General features: G+C 38.4%; 1 protein-coding gene across 1 annotated transcript; it reads left to right on the forward strand.

Moving 5' to 3' along the window:
* Positions 1 to 2,454: 2,454 nt before the first annotated feature.
* lrig2 (leucine-rich repeats and immunoglobulin-like domains 2) lies at positions 2,455 to 18,105 on the forward strand. The gene is made up of 18 exons (XM_079840273.1): positions 2,455 to 3,072; positions 3,956 to 4,030; positions 4,227 to 4,361; positions 4,652 to 4,792; positions 4,999 to 5,142; positions 5,860 to 6,003; positions 6,126 to 6,269; positions 7,699 to 7,779; positions 7,865 to 7,936; positions 9,584 to 9,652; positions 9,782 to 9,945; positions 10,105 to 10,416; positions 12,696 to 12,977; positions 13,064 to 13,507; positions 13,740 to 13,892; positions 14,033 to 14,173; positions 14,306 to 14,581; positions 14,700 to 18,105. The coding sequence occupies exons 1-18, from the start codon at positions 2,891 to 2,893 to the stop codon at positions 14,885 to 14,887; spliced, it is 3,147 nt and encodes a 1,048-aa protein (XP_079696399.1). The 5' UTR covers positions 2,455 to 2,890; the 3' UTR covers positions 14,888 to 18,105.
* The last annotated feature ends 2,139 nt before the right edge of the window (positions 18,106 to 20,244 follow it).

Genomic DNA, 20,244 nt, shown 5'->3' on the forward strand with positions numbered 1-20,244 from the left:
AAAAAAAAAAAAGTCTCTAAAAGTGGTTCTTGGCTCATAATCATAACCTCTTTATGGCTGAGGTGCTGTAGAGCTACCATATACAGAACATGTTAAGACATGGTGTTAGATAGCACCAAAAGTGGTTCCCCTATAGGGGGATCATATATGATTACGACCAAGAACCACTTTTAGTTCCGTATAGCACCTTTTTTTTTTAGTGTAGAGATGTTGGTCATAAGTCTGTAAGATCTAAAATGCTGATTTACTGCCAACATCAAACAGTATTATGCATGTGAAATGCTTGGTGTCTGTGTAATATTATGATATTCAAAAGTATATGCACATCTGTGACCTACATGCTTGCAGTATAAGCAGTATTAGATTCAGTACCTGCTCTAACTACATTTAACTGAAGTTATTAAACTTAGAACTTATTCTTGACATCACATAGTACTTCCTGTACTTTTTTTATTAACTGTTTTTCTTTTTGTGGAACATAGGCCTATCCTTTTTGTCTTTCAAATTTAAGGTTATTAAATTATTTGAAGACCAAATGCAAATGACTTATTGTATTAAACATGCTGGTGTTTGTTGCAGGCTGTTAATGATTTATTAGTTTTTTATTAGATGATTATTAGGTTGTATTGGACCTCATATGTCTCACCTTTACCAAGATACCATTTATGAGGTGCGTCCCAATTCGCATACTCATGCACTATTCTATAACGTTTTTAAGTATGAGTAGTGTAAGTAGTGTGTTCACACTGAAAATTCCAAAAAGAAAAAGTGCACTTTAAATACCCGGATGATGCACTAAATTACCGGGAAAAAACTACGTGTGGAATGTTGGACACTTCATGCACTCGACCAACTTTAATTACGTAGTTGGAGGGGGAAGCACTACCAGATTCTGATTTTGAATGACAAAATAACCATCTAAAGTTCATACACTATACGGTTGAGTACATAGTGCATAAGTAGCTACATAGTGTTTAAGTGCATAGTGTATAGTGCATCATTTGGGACACAACTTGTGTGTTAATTCATGCTAGAAACATTTGACTTTGAGTAAAATCTTCAAACTTCAAGCGTTTCAAAATTATTTCAAAGACTTTGTCAAGTCAACGTCAAAGTCTGTGACCAAACTTTACTCGATTATTATTTACATTTATGTAAGTTTTTGTAATTGTTAATTGCGTAAAACTTGTTTATTATGTGCTTGCTGCAACATAATTTATGATTAACCTGTCTGGGCAATTCTGGTATGACAAGTGGATTATGCTACCTGCAGGCTTCATTTCTGCAAGCGCCAATGTTAGACAGTAAATGTGTCTGTTTATGTCAAGTTTATATTTTTATTTTTTTTAACACTATGGAACCCATTTAAATGTAATACATGTCAATGTAACACAATAGCTAGACCAATTAAACTAAACTGAAATAAATATATATGGTAAATGGATCTTATAACTTTGTTGTTATATCATTGGGCACAATATATGACTGATGTCAACATGCTGACATAGTCTAAAAATAACTCATCTCACTATAGTGTCTAATTTATACGTTGAGTTACATCGAGAGTACAGTCAGAGAACTGGCCCTTAGCACATACATATGAGTTAGATCATTTCAGTGTTACGCATCAATAAATAGTCTTTTTCATAACTTCACATTTCTATGTTGCTGTGAGAATTACAGATTGCAATGAATAAAATGCATTATTATTTATCTTTTTATTTCAGAAACACTTTACAATAAGGTTTCATGTTAACATGAACTAACAATGAGAAATACTTCTAAAATGATGATTAATCTTAATTTATGTTCATTTTAATATATACTAATACATTATTCAAATTAAAATTTGTTTCCGTTAATATTATTTAATGTACATCAGATTATGAACAGTTGTATTTTTATTAACTAATGTTAACAATGAAAAAGTGTTACCTTTATTTCTTTAATTATTTTGAGGGAAAAAACATTACATCTTTTACATATACTAACAAGTTACATAGTTTAAAAAAAAAAAAATCAGTTTATGTAGATTGCCATTTTATCAGGTTTTTGAAAGAAGATAATGACAGTGCAATTTTTTTTTTATAAAAATGTACACATAAATATCATATGAATTTAAATATGATTTATATTTACATTCTTATAAGTTCAACGTACATACACGTTGACCTGTTTTAGTAGATTTATTACAGAGGGGAAGTTAAAGTCCTGGGAGTCAAAGAAAATCTGGCAAACTTCATAATTAGAAAAAAAAAAGTAAAGAGACGCAATCAAATTGAAAGGTTGTCATAATTATGCACTATAAATGAACAGATAACCACTAGAATAATTGTTTAAAAGCAAAACTTGAAAGGTAGGCTAGTTCAAATCTAGAGAGACAGTGGGAAAAAAAATCAAGTTTGATTGATGTGTCGACTGGCCAATGACCTGAGGCCTCCAGCAGCACGTGATAGAGGGGCGGATCACGTGTCAACGGAAGAAGATGCCTTTGTTTTTCCTTGGGAAAAAAGTCGAGGAACAATGTTTGGAAAGGCGATTTTTTTAGTTATATCATATATTTTCCTTAAAAGCAAAGTCATAATCTTAAATAGGACATGAAATCTTTTGGGATATCTGAACCACATTTCCACATCTTGAAGCTTGTTTGACGCTCCGTTTGGGAATTCTTGAAGCTGCAGAGATTGCAAGGCGGAAGAAGGGAATTTCGAAGGGACGAACTGAGGGAGCCAAGTGATGGCTCCAGATTGATTTTTTGAGAGATTTGCAATGTTTTTCAACTTATATCGGATGCATATGCAGTCAGATATATATTCTAAAACACCGATTCATCTCTGTGTCTCATTAATGTCATAATTTGGACTGATCATTTGCGATCAAGAAACTCAAAATGGCGGAGGCCTGGCCCATCCCCCAGGCCCTGTTCCTACTCATAGTGAGTGTCGTGGGCCTGGACACTTGCCCTTCTCCCTGTACGTGTTCTGGTGGTCCAAGTGCAGCACAACTGCTGGATTGCAATAGGAAAAGACTGACTTCTGCAGCTCTGGAAGCGCCAGCCTGGATCACTCATGCGTGAGTAATGGAGGAGATGTTGTTTACATTGCCTGATGCTCAACCTCCAGCAGTCTGCAGGGCTGCACATGTGCACAATACTAACAGTTATTCAGTTTTAGTAGGATGTTTTCTGTTTTTCAAATCTTCTGTCGTGTCATTGTTTTACGTTACAAGCTGTCAGTATTTCACATTAATATTTGGCCATATTAATAACAATATCGGTTACAAATAGCACGTTTCCCGCTCAGTTTTGGCCTCTGAATAACATTGAGGCGCTTTCCTCCTCGAGTATGAGCTCCATATTCTTACTAAAGCATACTACATTATATGTGCCATAATTTACTGAAGAAAATTATACGAAACATTATATTATACGCATGGAAACTTAGATGTTCTATGTTTTGGCTCTTCAGTAAGCTGTTCCAGTTCAAAACATTACATTATTTTCTGACTATTATTTCAAAATGACAGGCTTTATATGTTTAATTCAACTGGAATTTTAGAGAGAACTGTAAACCGTAACAATTTTGAGGTTTACTGTATGCTACTATGCATTCAACTTATCCTTTTTTCTCCATCTTGGTTTTAGGTCTGTTTACTAGTTTAGTTTGGTGTGTAGTTTATTTTTGCCTTGATTTGTTGTAACTAAATCTTTATTAAAGTATGCAATAGTATGAAACTTCTTTTTACCAGATATGAAGGTGCAACTTATAGACTTGACATTTGATCCCCCAGTCTTTTTGTTTACTTTTATGCCATATTACTTTTTAAATATGAATACTACCAAGCCTTTTGCTATTTCTTTAGTCATTTCCCTCAGTTTTCGGGTTTATAGGCTATATTGCTTTTTTTTTGGTGACTGCTTTTTCATGTTTTTAATAATTCGCTCTGTGTGATATAGGTCTATGAATCAGAATGAACTTACAGCGGTGCCTTTCCTTGGAGATGCCTCGTCCAACATTACTGTGCTGTCACTGTAAGTTTACTTCTACATTCATCCTTTTTCACTCGTTACTGCTGTTTATACCTGGTGAAATTGCTCCAGTTGCTTTTAATAAATATGATACAGAAGTGTAACTGTACACGGATTGCGTGATTGTTTACTATTTTACATTTTATTAAGTGTGAATGATCATATAGTACACCTATAACCATCTGTTGTTTATTTTCAGTGTTCATAACCGAATCTCTGAAGTCATGGCAGAGCAGCTGTTGCCATATTCATCTCTAGAAAGTCTGGACTTGAGCTCTAATTCCATATCTGAGCTTAAGGCCGGATCATTCCCGCCTATGCAGCTGAAATACCTGTGAGTTTTACATTTTTTGCCTAGGTTTTTGTACTCTGGCTTGTCTGAATTGTGTACTTTTGTAAGACTTGTGAACTTCTAAGTAGATTATGAGAAGACGATATCTTCTACACATAACTTTCTGAAGAAGGTATCTTCTACACTTCAGTTATCAGTTTGACAACTCAAATGTCGTCAGTTGTTGCTTTGATCTTTGATTTGTCGTTGAATAATGGGTGTTTGTCTTGGAAGTTTCTGATTCTTTTTGAGATTTATGCATATCTGTCTGTTTCCTTTCTCCATCACAACAGCAACCTGAGCAAAAACAAGATAAGTTCCTTGGAGCCCGGCTGTTTTGGAAACATCAGCTCCCTTTTGGTGTTGAAGATAAACCAGAACAGACTCTCTCTGCTGCCTGATAAAGTCTTCACCCTCTCTCAGCTCCAAGTCTTGTGCGTATTCATGGCTAATGAATTGGATGTTATTGCAGTGCTCGATTAGATTGTATCTGACAGAATTACTGCTTGCTAAATGCAACTGATATTATCAAGTGGGGAGTTCATTTCCTTGTCGTCTTGTCTCTCTCTGATGGTTAGCGCTATGATTTAGACGTTCTCATTGTAATGAGCCTCTCTTCATGTTTTCATCACTTTTTCAGAGAGTTGAGGCGCAACAGGATTCGTGTGGTGGAAAGTCTCATTTTCAAAGAACTGAAGGCTCTTAAATCGTTGAAGATGCAGCGCAACGGCATCACAAAGCTGATGGATGGAGCTCTCTTTGGTTTGGAAAACATGGAAGAGCTGTGAGTCAATGCTTTCAGGGTTTTTTATTTTTTTATTTTAATTATTAAAATATATTTAAGCATTTACATTTTTATAGACACCTTAACTATAATTTACTACCTGCACTAAAAAACTTGGCAATCATTTTTTCCTCTGCAAACAACAACAACAACACTCTTTTAAGCCATTTTAGAGCAAATAATAGACAATATTCCTATAGAAATCAATAAAATGCATAAAACATTGTCAAAGAAGGCTGTGTGTTTTATATACATTTGTACCGTATATTGTATTTGTACTATTATTTGTAATTTGAACCTTTTCTTAGTTTTAATAACAAAGATAAAATAATGAAGTAAAATAAAGTGAAATTAGATTTTGGGTGCATCGCCCATCCCCACTTTGGCCTAAATGGTCTGTAATTTTTTTCTTTTATATTTCATTACCTTGTAAGGCAAAATGTAGAAAATTGGGAAATTAGATTGGCTGTATTGCTTATTTACTTGCAAAATAGTTTTTTAAACCAACAAGAATCACCAAGGATTGTGATTTAATGCGATCGGGGATCGTGATCCTGACTGGGGGAAAAAGTGAAATATTTACCCTAATTAAATGAGACTTGGTTTTAGTAGTATTTCTATTTTAAACTATATATCTAAACCTTAAAGTTGAGGGTTGTTTCTTTTTTTGATGTTTAATTCAGCTAATTTATAATTAAGTTTCTGTTCCGCATGCAGAGAGTTGGAGTATAATAATTTGACGGAGCTGAATAAGGGCTGGCTGTATGGACTGCACATGCTAAGGATTCTGCGGGTCAATCAGAACAATATCGGACTCATCCGAGCCGATGCCTGGGAGTTTTGCCATCGCTTGGAAGAACTGTGAGTGACTTCAGTCCTGTCCTTAAACTTTTATTCTATATGCAATAAGGTCATGTATTTTTTAGAAATGCTTGGTAAGTAACTTGCCACTAGAGTAATGCGTGTGTGTGTTTGGTTTCCAGGGATTTGTCTTTCAATCACTTGAGTCGTCTGGAGGATTGGGTGTTTTCTGGTCTCAGTCTCCTGCAAAATCTCAACTTGGGTGACAATCAAATCACACACCTGGGAGAAGGAGTGTTCAGCAGCCTGGCTAACGTCCGTACATTGTAAGAGAACCCACTTTCCCCTTCTGTCTCTCGTATTACACAGGTCTTCGGTAACACTATATGAAGTCTAGTTTATATACAAAATGCAGCATTAAAGTTTGCTGGAAAATGGTGTACTGATTTTAAAATGATTACTGATTTTTCTCTAATTTATCTTATTGCAATCAAAAATGTCCATATTTGCTCTTAGATGAAGAACAGGTGTGTTTGTGTACAACTGATTTAATGAAAATGGAAATAGCATATCTCTATAAAATAAGATGAGCCCATAATTATAAACAATATACTCTATCCCTTTAGTTTAAGCCCTATATAATACCCATTTCCCACCAAGGCAGTTTGAGTGCTGGTTCGGAGCCAGAGCCTAGTTTGAAATCGGTTATTTGTCTTTTGTCACCCAAAACACCAGCTCTGAACCAGGAAAAGGGATTCTTAAATAGCACCAAAACATTGCTGGTCTAGAAGTAAGAACTGCGTGCGTCAGGGGCTGCGGGCGGGGTTACCGTGACCAACAAGACGAACACAAAGTTGTGTCCGCCATTTTTTAAATGGCAGCTAATCGTGCTAATAGCTGCCCGGTTGTAATCTCCATCTATACAAATTACGGCGTGCTGCACAAATGCGTTGGATTCGCTGTGTTTTGATGCCGATGTAGGATCGCAAATCCATGTGCATCAATAGTAACGCAACGTTTGCCATTGTTGATGGAAGGCTTGTTCGAGATGCATCGGCGCTGTACAGACCAATCGCGTCTGATATATGACATCTAATACAGTGAGAGCATACGACTCCTTATGCTTTTGAATCACTCTCGCGGTACTTTGATATCATACGCTGATCGGTCTGCGCAGCGCCAATGCATCTCGAACAAGCCTGGTGTGTTTCCCGCTGCCTCACTAGCGTTGCTGAGAAAGCTGAGACGTATACAGTGATGTAAGACCTGGCTCTGTGGTGGCTCTCTAGCATGAGGAAAGGCAAACCAAAGGCTCATCAGTCGAACCAACTAGCTCTGAACTAGCACCCGGTTCATTCTGGTGGAAAAGGGGTATAAGTCCTTTTAGTTTAGTTCCTGTGTTTCAGCTCACCCCATACAAAAAGAGCACATGCCCACCTCTTGTAACCTCCGCCACGTCCCTTTGGCACAGTTGTAAAGGGATGACAGCCTTTTACATCCAACAGTGCGTGAAGACAATCTCACAATACTCCCACATACCAGCCTGTCTGTACAAAAACCCCTATTATACATAAGCATACAATGATGCTGAGCTGCTGTAGAGCCGTAGAACCTTAATTCTCTGTATAGAAGTATAATCTCCTAAAGAAAGCAGCTCTGACATTTTAGGTTACAGAAAACCTTCTACTCAGCAGCAGTTGGAAGTTTGCTAACATTCTGATGGTTCTCTTTTTTATGTTTGTTTGTTCGTTCCAGGGACATCCGTAATAACGAGATATCCCTCGCCATCGAGGACTTTGTTGGCATGTTTGTGGGTTTGAAGAGGCTGAACTCGCTGTAAGTTTGTTGGTGGATACAAGCTGTTTGATCTGACTCAGATGTGAAGTGTGGCTTGACATGAGCATATGTGTGTGTTTTCCAGAGTTTTACAGAATAATAAAATCAGGACCATCACTAAGAAAGTGTTCGAGGGCTTGATGGAGCTGGAGCATTTGTGAGTCTCTCTTTTAGCCCTTATTATTTTGGGAACATCATGTCTCCTGTTACTAGATGCAGTAATATAGAAATCCTTCCAGATATTGATCTGCAAATGTCACCAGAAAGAAGTCTGTTGTTTGCACTAGTTATGACATATTGATAAACATTACACGGTCAATTTTGTTTCTTTTTTAAATTAAACTTGTTTGCAGATGAATTGTTCACAAAAAGATGCATTTAAGAAATAGAATTATCATGTCATGCAGACTTAAAATTTACACTGATATTTCATATATAGCAGTACAGTTACAATTGCAAAGCCTTTTTAACTAACACAGAAATAGACTTCCATAGTTCTATAAAGAGACAATTTTACTTGATTCAATTGAAATCGAGCATATTAAAAAAAAAACCTTTTTTTAAACCCTTTAAAACTTTTTCCAGTAATCGATATTATTCTAAAGCAGCTTATATCAGTATATTCACCCATATAGCTTATACCAGTGGTCGGGAACCTACGGCTCGCGAGCCACACCTGGCCTATGGCTCGCCAGGTCTCTCACCCTTTACCAACAAATGATGGATAAAAAAATTAGACATCAACAGAGATCCGCTCTCTGCAGAAACAAACAGCCAATTACAATTCTCTTGTTGTACAGTCTACCGAAGTTAATGAAAAGTTTATGATAATAATATTTAAGTTGTGCCGGCCGCACGTGTTCAGTGCTGTTCGTGAGTGTCAGCTGTAGCTTGTTTAAGGTTACCGAAAACCAGTTTTAGAACAGCAGAGAAAATGTATAAGTAGGCTATATTAACTTTAATATCTTTAAATATCTTTACTCTAAACTGGTGTTTTGCTTTGCAAAGAGACATTTCGAAACATTTCACCCGCTGGTACTTTCGCTTTTGCTAGAGAGTGCCTTGTGAGAAATAAATGTGTCGTATTTATGATAATCTGCGCAGATGTTAGTTGACGAAAATAAATAATAAAAGCGCGATAAGTTGCGAAAGACAACTGAATTACTGACAGGATCCTGTGCGTGCGGTCCAAGTGCAACACGGACAAGCATAGTAGCCTTTGTCTTCGTTTGCAGCCTAAACGGCCAAATAAACACAGAAATATATCAAAATGCCAAGTCAAGTATTCACATAAACACATTAGATGTAAGCACTGTGTGCGTTCACACACACGAAGAGGATTTATAACACAGCCTCACACCTGAAAGCCCTGCACAATTAATTCCATATTGCAACTTATTTATTGTTTGCTGCATATTTGTTTGTTTTTAGTTATTGACCTAATAATTACTACTGTTGAAATTTTACTGAAAAAAAGCATGTTTTTAATAATCATTCAATTTTTTATTTTTTATGTGGCTCTTTTGGAAAAATGCATTAACCAAAAATGAAAACATTTCTCTTCGGTCAAAAAAGGTTCCTGACCCCTGGCTTCTACTAATGGTTGTTAAAGGTTATAGGTTTATAGATCGTAGATTTATAGGTTCTGCTGTTTTATTGTTCCTAATTGCAGTTACAATGTAAAGACAATAACACAGCAGTAAAATCCAATATAATCCAGTCCTTTCCTTTATTCAACAAAACACAAAGACCTCCTATTTTGTACCGTTCCCATATGAATAATCTTTTTGAATTTGTTCTGCAGAGACCTGAATAAGAATGGCATCATATCTATTCATCCTGACGCTTTCACTCATTTAAAACTTAAAACACTGTAAGTGATTTTCTTTCTATGGACTGTGTATGTTTAATGCATTTTCATGTATTGTGGCATTTTTGTCTGTATGTTAGAATAATGTTTCACCTGTATTCTCAATAATGCATGTATTGTGGTCTTCCTCAGCGATTTGAACACCAGCAGTCTCCTGTGTGACTGTCAGCTGCAGTGGTTGGGCCAGTGGTTGACTGACAGCCACTTCCAGCAATCCTGCACCGTCGTCTGCGCTCATCCCGCCTCCCTGGCAGGATCTAGTGTGCTTGTTGTTAAAACAGAGGAGTTTGTCTGCAGTGAGTGATCTGATAGTTACCTTGTGCTTTCTACAAAAACACTTTTTCACAGCCGTCTAATGAATTGTTTTTGACATTTTTTGCTACTGTTTTGTAATTAAGCTTGGAAGGTTTGTAATTTCTTGGATTAAGATATCTTTATTTTGCTCTTCCTTGCAGATGACTTCCCTAAACCCCAGATCAGCGCTCACCCCAAGACTGCTGTGGCCTTACGCGGGACCAACATCACTCTGAACTGCTCTGCGTTCAGCAGCAGCGACTCTCCCATGAGCACCGCCTGGCGCAAAGACGGAGAGGTGCTGTATGAAGCTCAGGTGCAGAACTACGCTCGGTACCAGGATCACCGCCTCCTCTACACCACCGTACTCCACCTGCTAAATGTCAATTTCACCGACGAGGGCCAGTACCAGTGTGTGGTCTCCAACAATTTTGGGTCCAACTACTCCACTCTGGCCAAGCTCACTGTTAATGGTTAGTGCCTCATGGAAATTGATTGATATATGTATATCGTTAACACAACACAAAATCTCTAACGATATCACGTTGTGTAAATATATAGCACTATTGATATTTAAGAGTGATGAAATGCATGAGTGAGACTATAAAGAGCGGGACATGCTTGATATTAAAAAGAGTTAAGTGCAATAAAAAGTGTTAGGGAACCAAAAGCAGTGAAAAAGAACTCAATGCGGTCGGTGCACCTGCTGACTGACTCACAGCTCTGTGTCATTAATGTTAATCAAACTGAGAAAATAACTGACTGCTCTTTACTGAATAACTTTTTTTTTAGCTTTAATAATAATACATTTATATTTATTTATATTCATACAGTGAAGACTATGCAATATTTAATTTTAATATTTCGTGAAATAAGAATATGGTCATATTGCCCATCCCTAGTCTAGACAAAAGTGTTTTGTATGGAAGCTTGTTTCCGCCATGGAATAAAAGTCAGAATTGTGAGATAAAAAGTGATCTTTGATTCGCTAACCTCTCTGTACAGCTGCATTTCACACTTTTGTTTGAGCTGGTGGCCGATTGACAATTTAAAGTGCTGATTATGCAATCATCTACAGAACTTTTTTTATTGGCATATTGCTAAAGCACTATAATCTCTCTAATGCTTTGATAAGCTGTTTGCCCCCCCCCCCCTCCCCTTATTTACCCTAATTTCTTCATGGTTGTCTTCAGAGCTCTGTCAGTTTTTAATTTTCCATGTCCGTTGAACAAACACAGCAGCCCTCTGGGATGCTGACCTCAGCAATTTGACATACGCAATCCTCGTACTCATACGCATACTCAGCGTAATTATTCTGTTTATATCAGTTCATGATGCTGAGTGAAGAAGAGTGTATTTGTAACCTAATAATAGAATGACAATAACAGAAATATGGTTCTCAAAGTAAACACTGTAACAAACGGTGCTGTTCTGATTGGCCAATGGCTTATTAATTCTGTTGTTGCATTTTATAAGTTGAAAATTATGATAATATTTTTGTTATTTGCTATTTTAGGCAGTCTCCTTGCACAAATGTCCTTTTATTATTTTTATTTTAATAATATAAGTTACTTCAAGTATTAAAATATTCACACTTTTTTTAAACAGACCACTTTACGATTGGATAATAAATAATCACAATAGCATTAATAATTACTAATAATAATAGTAATTTCCCTTAAAGCTACACTATGTAACTTTTCCGTCCACTAGAGGTCGCCTGTTCAAAACAAAGGCGTAGTTTGATGACGCCACGTTTGAGCACAGAATCTTGGGACATGTGGTCTTCACCTCACAGCCGGTGGAAAACAGTCAGGATAGGACTCGGGCAGAAATCATGTTCATGGATGCGATTATTAACGTTACTGTAGTGAAGCAGAGCAGGACCGAGTGTTGTGGAGCTGAGCAAGGCCGCAGGAGCGATTTGAAGAGCGGGACTGTTATTATGGCATAGTCGCCGGCGGGACTTTTATTATGACACGGTTGCCGGCACCACTTCCTCTTTTCCAGTCATGAGAATGAGGTAACGCAACTCTGTTTATCGTATTAGATATATCTGAGTGTGTTGAAAAGGAAGTTATGACGTTCGCTCGGCGGCTGCTATGACACTTGTTCACACAGCAGTGAGAGTAAAGCGTTTCACTGAATAAAACCGGAAACCGAGGGTAACGCAGATATGACGCAATCGACAGGCGACTCCCTCACACACATAGCTCACACGTCCCGGTTCCTTGGTTAAAATAGCAATTTCTCACGATTTACAAATAGTTGGAAACATTTGGGATATTCTAAGTACTCAACTGAACAAAATATATAACACTGGCCTAGTGGTTTCTGGATATTTTACTGCAAAAATCCTACATAGTTCACCTTTAATGGTAATCATTTATTCCATATTTCAAATGGCAAAATGTAATGGATGGATTCTGCTGTTGTATTTCATAAGTAGAAAAGTATGACAATATTAAATGTCTGTTACATTTGCTTTTATGTGATCAGTTTCCTTACATAAAAGTAGTAGTGGTATGAGATGGTACCATATTATATTCAAGTTGTACTCCATCATACTTTTAAATAGTAGTTACTACAATAGGGGAATTACTATTGTACATGAAAGAAGTCACGCTAATAAAATTGTTACACAATTTTGCTGTTGAAGTCAAATTTTACAAGAATAGACCAGATATTTTTAGGACTTTCTGGAATTACCTGTGTAAAGCAGTGAAAATAACTCACTAATGGCTTTTCCCAGAGCTCCCCACCTTCCTGAAGACACCCATGGATCTGACCATCCGCACCGGTACGGTCGCTAGGTTGGAGTGCGCTGCAGAGGGACACCCGACACCCCAGATCGCATGGCAAAAAGACGGTGGTATCAATTTCCCTGCTGCCCGTGAAAGAAGGATGCATGTCATGCCAGACGATGACACTTTTTTCATTGCTAATGTGAAGACGGAGGATATGGGCGTCTATAGCTGCACGGCCAAAAACGAGGCGGGCAGCCTGTCGGCCAATGCCACTCTTACTGTGCTAGGTATAGTATTTTACTGTGATGTAATGCCAAACATTTTCTTCTGAATGATCATTTATTGAATAATTATAATCTGGTCTTTTCGACAGAAACCCCATCCTTCCAGCGCCCTCTAGAGGACCGTAACGTCGCCCGAGGTGAGACTGCAGTCCTCCAGTGCATAGCCCGTGGTAGCCCAGCCCCCCGCCTCAACTGGACCAAAGACGACGCCCCGTTAATACTGACGGAACGTCACTTCTTTGCCGCAGCCAATCAGCTCCTCATAATCGTTGATGCAGGCCCTGCTGATGCAGGGAAATACACATGCATTATGTCCAACACGCTGGGCACAGAGCGTGGCCATATCTACCTCAGCGTCTTGCCCTCGGCCAACTGTGACCCGGTGACCAGCGTATACGGTCAGGATGGATGGACAACGGTTGGCATTGTTGTGATGGTGGTCGTTTGCTGCGTTGTTGGCACCTCACTTGTGTGGGTCATCGTCATTTACCACATGAGGAGAAAGAGTGAAGACTACAGCATAACAAATACAGGTCAGTGGACAATTCTCCACGTACCAGTTTAATCATTTAAAACTAGTATAAACAATAAAAGATAATTGAAGATTGAAGATATAATTAATAGAAAATAATGCCTAGTAGTAGGGTTTTGTGATTTATTAAATTTCGGTTGGCTACTTATTAGCAGAGATAACTAAATGAGTTGATACTAACAAATTGATGTTAGTAAGTTTAATTTATAAATCTTTCTGTTGGTGTATTTTAGATGAGATGAACCTACCAGCGGACATACCCAGTTACCTCTCGTCTCAGGGTACACTGTCAGAGCCTCAGGAGGGCTACAGTAACTCAGAGAACGGAAGCCACCAGCAGCTCATGCCCTCTCATGCTAACGGTTATGTCCACAAAGGCACTGACGGTAATATCATGCTCTACTCATCTAGCAAGAGTTTATTTCTTCATAAAGGCTGTAAAATGCAACAGAGATCAAATTTGACAACTGATTTAGTTTTGACACGAGTCATTATAATGGATGCATGTTGTGATGTGTTTGAACAGGAGTATGTTATGGGGACGTGAGCAGTGATGTTGATCCAGATGCTAATGGAATTCTGGGTAGTCATGTGGGCTCTTTCTTTGCTGGACGTAGCAGCTTCCACCGGAGTGAACCCAGAGAGGGACAGGCAAATGTCCCCAATGGTAACATTACATTTTGAATTTATAAATTTGTATAATTGAATTTGCTTAAATGAATTTCCTGCCTTCATGTCATTACATAGTCGGCTGTTTGCCTCACCAGTTGACCATCCTGACTCCTGTTTGTCTTTTTAGGGGGAGCGGGCCCACTAGTCATCTGCTCAGACTGCTACGACAACGCCAATATCTACTCGCGCACGCGTGAGTACTGCCCGTACGCCTACCTGACAGAGGACGATGCACTTGTGGGGCAGATCTCTCAGGACGGACACCAGAGAGGCCACGAAGAGCGGGATCAGCACACCGATCACACAGACACGGCTCTGGAGAGTTTTATAAGTCAGCAGAACGCCTCTGTGTTCCTCACCAACCATGAACCGCGACTATCAGCGTCACAACACTATAGCACTGGTGAGATGATCACCATACATGCATAAATTACATTTATGTAATACATTTCACTTTTTTTTCTTTTTTGCTGAGCTAGGGCATGTGCCCATTTTCACAATCTTTATTTTTCTTGTCTCAGATGTCCCAGGCAGGTCATTTTGGGATGGTGAGGAAACCCACTCTTCCATCCTTGCTCAGGCCTCAGTGACTGTACATAAGCCCCCGATGGGTCTGTCCACTGGGGACACCCGAGAAGAGAGAAGGGGGGCACTGGAGGAAGGCTCATACAGGACTAACTCGCAGGAAAGCGCCTCTGCGCCCACATAAACCCCAGCCAGCCCTGTCTTCCCCACACATTTTGATCCCAAACATCACCACCTTGTCCTTCAGTCGCCTCCCAGTGCCCTCAGCCCACTACCTCCTTTGAGAAGCCTCATTATCTGCCAAATGAAACGCCTCTCTCTTCAATGTTTACACTGCCTCTCCTGTCCCTCCCCACCATTGTTCATTTGTATCCCTCTTGGATGTGCGTTTTGCAGAAAACTCTTTAAAACAGGAGAGAGAATTCCTGCTTTCACTATTCCTCAACATACCAGTCTGGTTTGAGCCCTGAATGTAACACTTCCAAGAGCTCCACTAGTCCTACCGTAACCTGTGACGTACAAATTATGCCATATTAGGTTTTCCTGCGTACTTGGGAGCAATGAGTCTTTTTGTGTATGCCAAAGCTTGACCCAGACTCGCCTATAACTTGCTTTTGCTTTGGTACAGAACCTGTACGAACAGTGACAGTAAAGATTGGACTGCCGAAATAGGGCAGTGATGTTCCCTGAGTGATGTCAGAGTGTCAATCACCTGTATTGCATTTCTCATTCCTATTGGCAAGTGGTACTGACTGATGACCAATAATGTGTTAACAGAGTAGAAGACTCTGTTGTTCCCACTGTTATTGTACGCCGGAGTTACTGTTATTTGTCATTTAATAATGAATTTTTTTGTGTATTGCTTTTCACAAACCCAAACATATTCTTCCATTTCGCTCTGTTTTATTAAGGCACTATAATAGACAGTAAGAAAGACCGGATATATTGCACCTTTGACAATCTGCCCAGTACAGCCTTATGAGATCAAAATATGCTAACTCGTTTTTATTTTTTTATGCGTCTATCTCCTATTATGTTTTCGTCTTTCTTTGTTTTTTTTTCTACAAAACTTTAAGGGTTAACATTTTGGATAAACAATTGGTCTAACCCCACTATGTGCTTTCTTGCAAGTGCGCAGAAAATGGAATTGCAATATTTTTGTTTGAGCATTAATGGGTTTGGAGGCGGGGCTACTTTTCGTCTGACCAATAGCAGACCGGAGGGGGAGCGTTTATATGTATTGCAGTTCCTTTTAATGCCATAGTGATGTGAAAATCTCACTCTTCACCTTTTGAAATGTGCCTGTGTGCTGTTAGCATATGTATTGCTATATATAAGTTTGAGCTCGCCAAGTCTCACCCGTCCAGTACATGCTGCGTTTGAAATCTTTTGTTACAGCTGGATCAAACTAATCTCGTCTTGCCTTTTGAGTACCATTTTGTTGTTGTTGTCAAGCTCAGATAGGCTTTCAGGTCTTCTCAATTTAAGAACAATTGGGACTGTTAGGCACAGGTCATGCCTAGTCTTTATTTTTTTGGCCTTAGAAGGACCGCTCGATTTTGACTTTCTTGACTATAAACATCGACATAAGAGAGGTGAGCTGTGTCCGAAACTAAAGTCTGTCTTGCTGCCCATTGGTATTCAACAGACACCTTTTAAGGAAACGCATTTTAGATTCACTTTCAAGGCACTAAAAGCGCGTCTTGATCTTGAACAAATTCAAGTGAGCTTTATAGATAGACAAGGGAATATTTAATATGTCTAAGAAATTGGAGAGAAATCAATTTATAAATGAATGTACTGCTTTTTAGTCAGTCAGTCCACATTTATTTGTTCAGCATGCGCAGGATTGTTGGATATCAAAATTAACTAGATTAAGACATTTTAGTATCTTGATTTGAACATACCTCATCCCTTCCTGCCTCCAAAACGGCTTTTTTTTTTCAGGTTTCGGATATAGCCACAGCCTTGCTTTAAAGGCGCAGTCCCGTTTACCTTTTGTATGGTGGAATTCTGTGGGCAAAATGCAGTCATCTCAATAGAAATTTGCTCAATCTGTAATTTTACGTGAGATTTTATCCTATGTGGATTTTGAATTGTGGTGTGTTTCAACCGGTTTGAATTGGATTTAAGTTTGTTGATCTTGGAACACATGAATCGTGCTTCGGCCAATATAAAGGTCACATTTACGAGTGCTCATCTAAATTCCATGGGTGAAATAGAGTCATTCCAATAGGAGACCGCACGATTGGGAGTTTCACATAAGGATGAAAAAGTTCCCCATGCAGATTCTGCTCATTTTTAAGTTAGTTATGTGAATTCGCCACACTGACCAACAGAAAGTTGGTTGGTGCTTAAGTGACTTCTGTGCGGGCCATGCTTCATACATCTCTGTGCTATTGACTATAGACAATGGACCTTTTTTGCCCACAAAATTCTACTGACATTTCACTAATGTGACCATACCGTGAGGCTGCTTAGTTTGGAAGCGGTGCTTCATGGTTCGCTATACTATTGATAATGGACATTGGATATTCTTTGTCTGCAAAATTTTGCTGATGTGAGCGCACCTTAAGAGGGAACCTATTTTCACATTGATTTAATCTTGACTCACAGTATGGACTTGAATGCTTGATGACCCAACCCATCTGTATGGATCCCTCATTACATTTTGCAGTACAACTGACATTTTGCACTTTGAGCATTCAAAAGCTGGATCTTTCACTGCGGCAGACATCTGTGGTCACTGACCTTTGTCCTCTTTTAATGGAAAATTTCTTATCAACCACTGCGATAACTACCCCTTGATTTGCATATTAATTTGTTGCATTTTGCACACTCTCTTGCCTCGCAGTTAGCTATACAATTACACTAATCAAGAGACCTTGATGCCAGATGATGCAGCTGACTCCTCGCTGTGTCAATTTCCCTTGCTGAAAGGAAAGGAGTGTGTGTCATCAGCGGCTTCCAGCCTCCGTTTAAAACCTCGACATTTTCCGAATTACTGTTAATGCTTGCAGCGGTCTCTCTTGGTTCAGCTTGTGGGAGATTCATGCGAAACAGTTTAGTTTAAAAGTAACGTAAGAGGATAGCAGTTTTCTTTGACTTCAAACTATACAGGACTTTGTTGGGATCTTTAAAAATGAACAGTATGATTTCACTTACAGTTCTACCAAAGAAAATCCACACGGATCAAACATTCCTGCCTTCCGCAAACCAAAGTTTAGCTTCAGTGCTTTGACAATATTTAAATGCTGCTTTATAAATGTTTTGTTCCTTTTTTTGTGTATTTTTTTTGTATGCTGTACCTGTACATTCTGTAAAGCATGTATAAAGAACATTGTTTCAGAAAATTCTGACATTTAGCTGACATTTAAACAATAAAATGAATTCACATGCATCACGTGTGAAGATGTAGCCATGTTATTTAAAGGGACCTGGATTCCCATGCTAAACATTATTTTATTTCATTTTTTTTAAAGTTGGATGTTTGATGGATTATTTCTGTGCCAAAAACACTCCTTCCGGTTTCTCACGTTTCGGAAAGTTTTTTTCGAGTATGGGCCAAAGTGACGTCAACAAGGGCGGAATGCCCTTGTATGGGCTCTTCTCCCGGAAGGGCGCGCGCGCACACGGCCATTTACACGCTGTGCTCGGCTTTTGGGAAGTCATTGGCTGCGCGCTGCAGTCACAGGACTTCACGAAATCAACAATGTCGCCAAAGATGTGTGTTTTTGGTTGTAAGGGCAAGACAACCCTGCACAGCTTCCCAAAGAACCCAGCGTTAATGGGACAGTGGATGGAGTTGTGCAAGTGTTTTTGTTTGTTCCCTGAATTTCGGCGAAGATGGTTAATGAACAAGCCCCAGTTCAATTCTGGATTTGTAGGTCGTCTAATGCTGAAAGATGGAGCGGTTCCAGCGATTAAGGTTCATGGTCTTGACTCGTGTGTTGGAAGCAGGCGGTGAGTAAAACTGCTTAAAATGTCTGTGTTGTTAGCTATCGACGTTCATTCAAATGTGCCACTATTCCATTGTTTTTCTTTGTAAACACGCACTAGTTCCGCTTGCTACTGCTAATGCAAACATTAAATCGCATACAATGGTCCATAAACCAAATTATGTCCTCATAAACCACGAGTAAACACACACAAATGTTGCAAAACTCGCGCATTACAAGCATCTAACGTTATAGTATATAAGTTACAGTAACGTTACATATATCCTGCTGTAGTCGTCGTTGCTGCTTCTCCTGTTCAATTTCAGCCTCTTGATCTGATTCTGGATCATATATGAATGGCTAAATCTGATTGATCTCCATAGTTTATTTAGGATAATGTTTTTTTCCCACGTTTAAGGATGTCACCGCTTTCAGACGCTCACATGATATGCCTCCAGTCGCTCGTTTTTTTTCGGAAAGACTCGGTAAAGCCTATCTTTCTTTTATAAATATAATAAAACTAAAGACTTTTCGGAGATATGAAGGATGCATTACTACTCCATAGGCACTCAAGATTGACTGAAACTGAGTGTTTCACCCCCCCCCCCCTCCCCCCAATTAATAAACTGTTTTTAGTGAAGCTAGCTAAGATTAATATTGCTCATCCAACCATATAAAGCCTATAGTGTATCATATTTAAAACTCACATTTCAAAGGCCTCTAAATTATCAGTATGATCAACTTTTGCTGGACACCAGTCTACATGCCTTCTGTCATATGAAAATATTGATAGCTTATGCTTTATTAGCAAGTGAAAAGCCTTTTAGTGTAATTCTAAAAATGTCCACCTTTCAGGTCGTGGTACACGTTTTTTTTTATCCAAATTTTATCTAAATATATCAAATTTTATATAAGTATATCTAAATAAGGAACTTGGGTTTAGTAGATTTTCCGTACACCATTTAAAAAAAAAAAAAAATCATGTTAAAATGCGAGTATCAAATACGATATGCACCACAATTAAAACTACAGTTTTGATCATAAAACTAAGCATTTAAATATAATCTTACTGCATGTAGTATGTTATACGGTTACAAAAAAACTCTAATTCTTTACATTGCAAACTGAATTTCAAACCATGGTCACATTACTTTTTGGGCCGCCAAATTGCAAGTTTTTGCTCCGTTTGGACCTCCTCGATTGTGAGCTCCATATTTTCCTATGGCCATAAAAGCTTGATGTATTGAATGTGATGTAATAATAAAGAACACCATACAAACAACTTTTTTTCTTCTTTAAAAAAAAAAAGATTTTTCTAAAGGTTATTGAGATTGATTCTACAGTTTGATAGCATTTTGTGTTCCATGGAGGTACAAAAGCCGTTGGAAGTGAGTAAATGATAACATTTTTCATTTTGGGTGAGTTATTCTTCAATTTATCCCTTTTATGTAATAATATTGCTTTGTTGAGGGTGTTAGCGTTATGCCACAGCTCGCTTACTGTGTTGAGGTCTCAAAAGTGTGATTGAATTATGCTAATACAGTGAACTACAGAACTTTTCTGGAAGTTTTCGCCGAGTTTAAAAGGATGCCGACCCATTTGA

The sequence above is a fragment of the Gobio gobio genome, assembly GCF_949357685.1.
Source record: "Gobio gobio genome assembly, chromosome: 17".
Lineage (NCBI taxonomy): Eukaryota > Metazoa > Chordata > Actinopteri > Cypriniformes > Gobionidae > Gobio > Gobio gobio.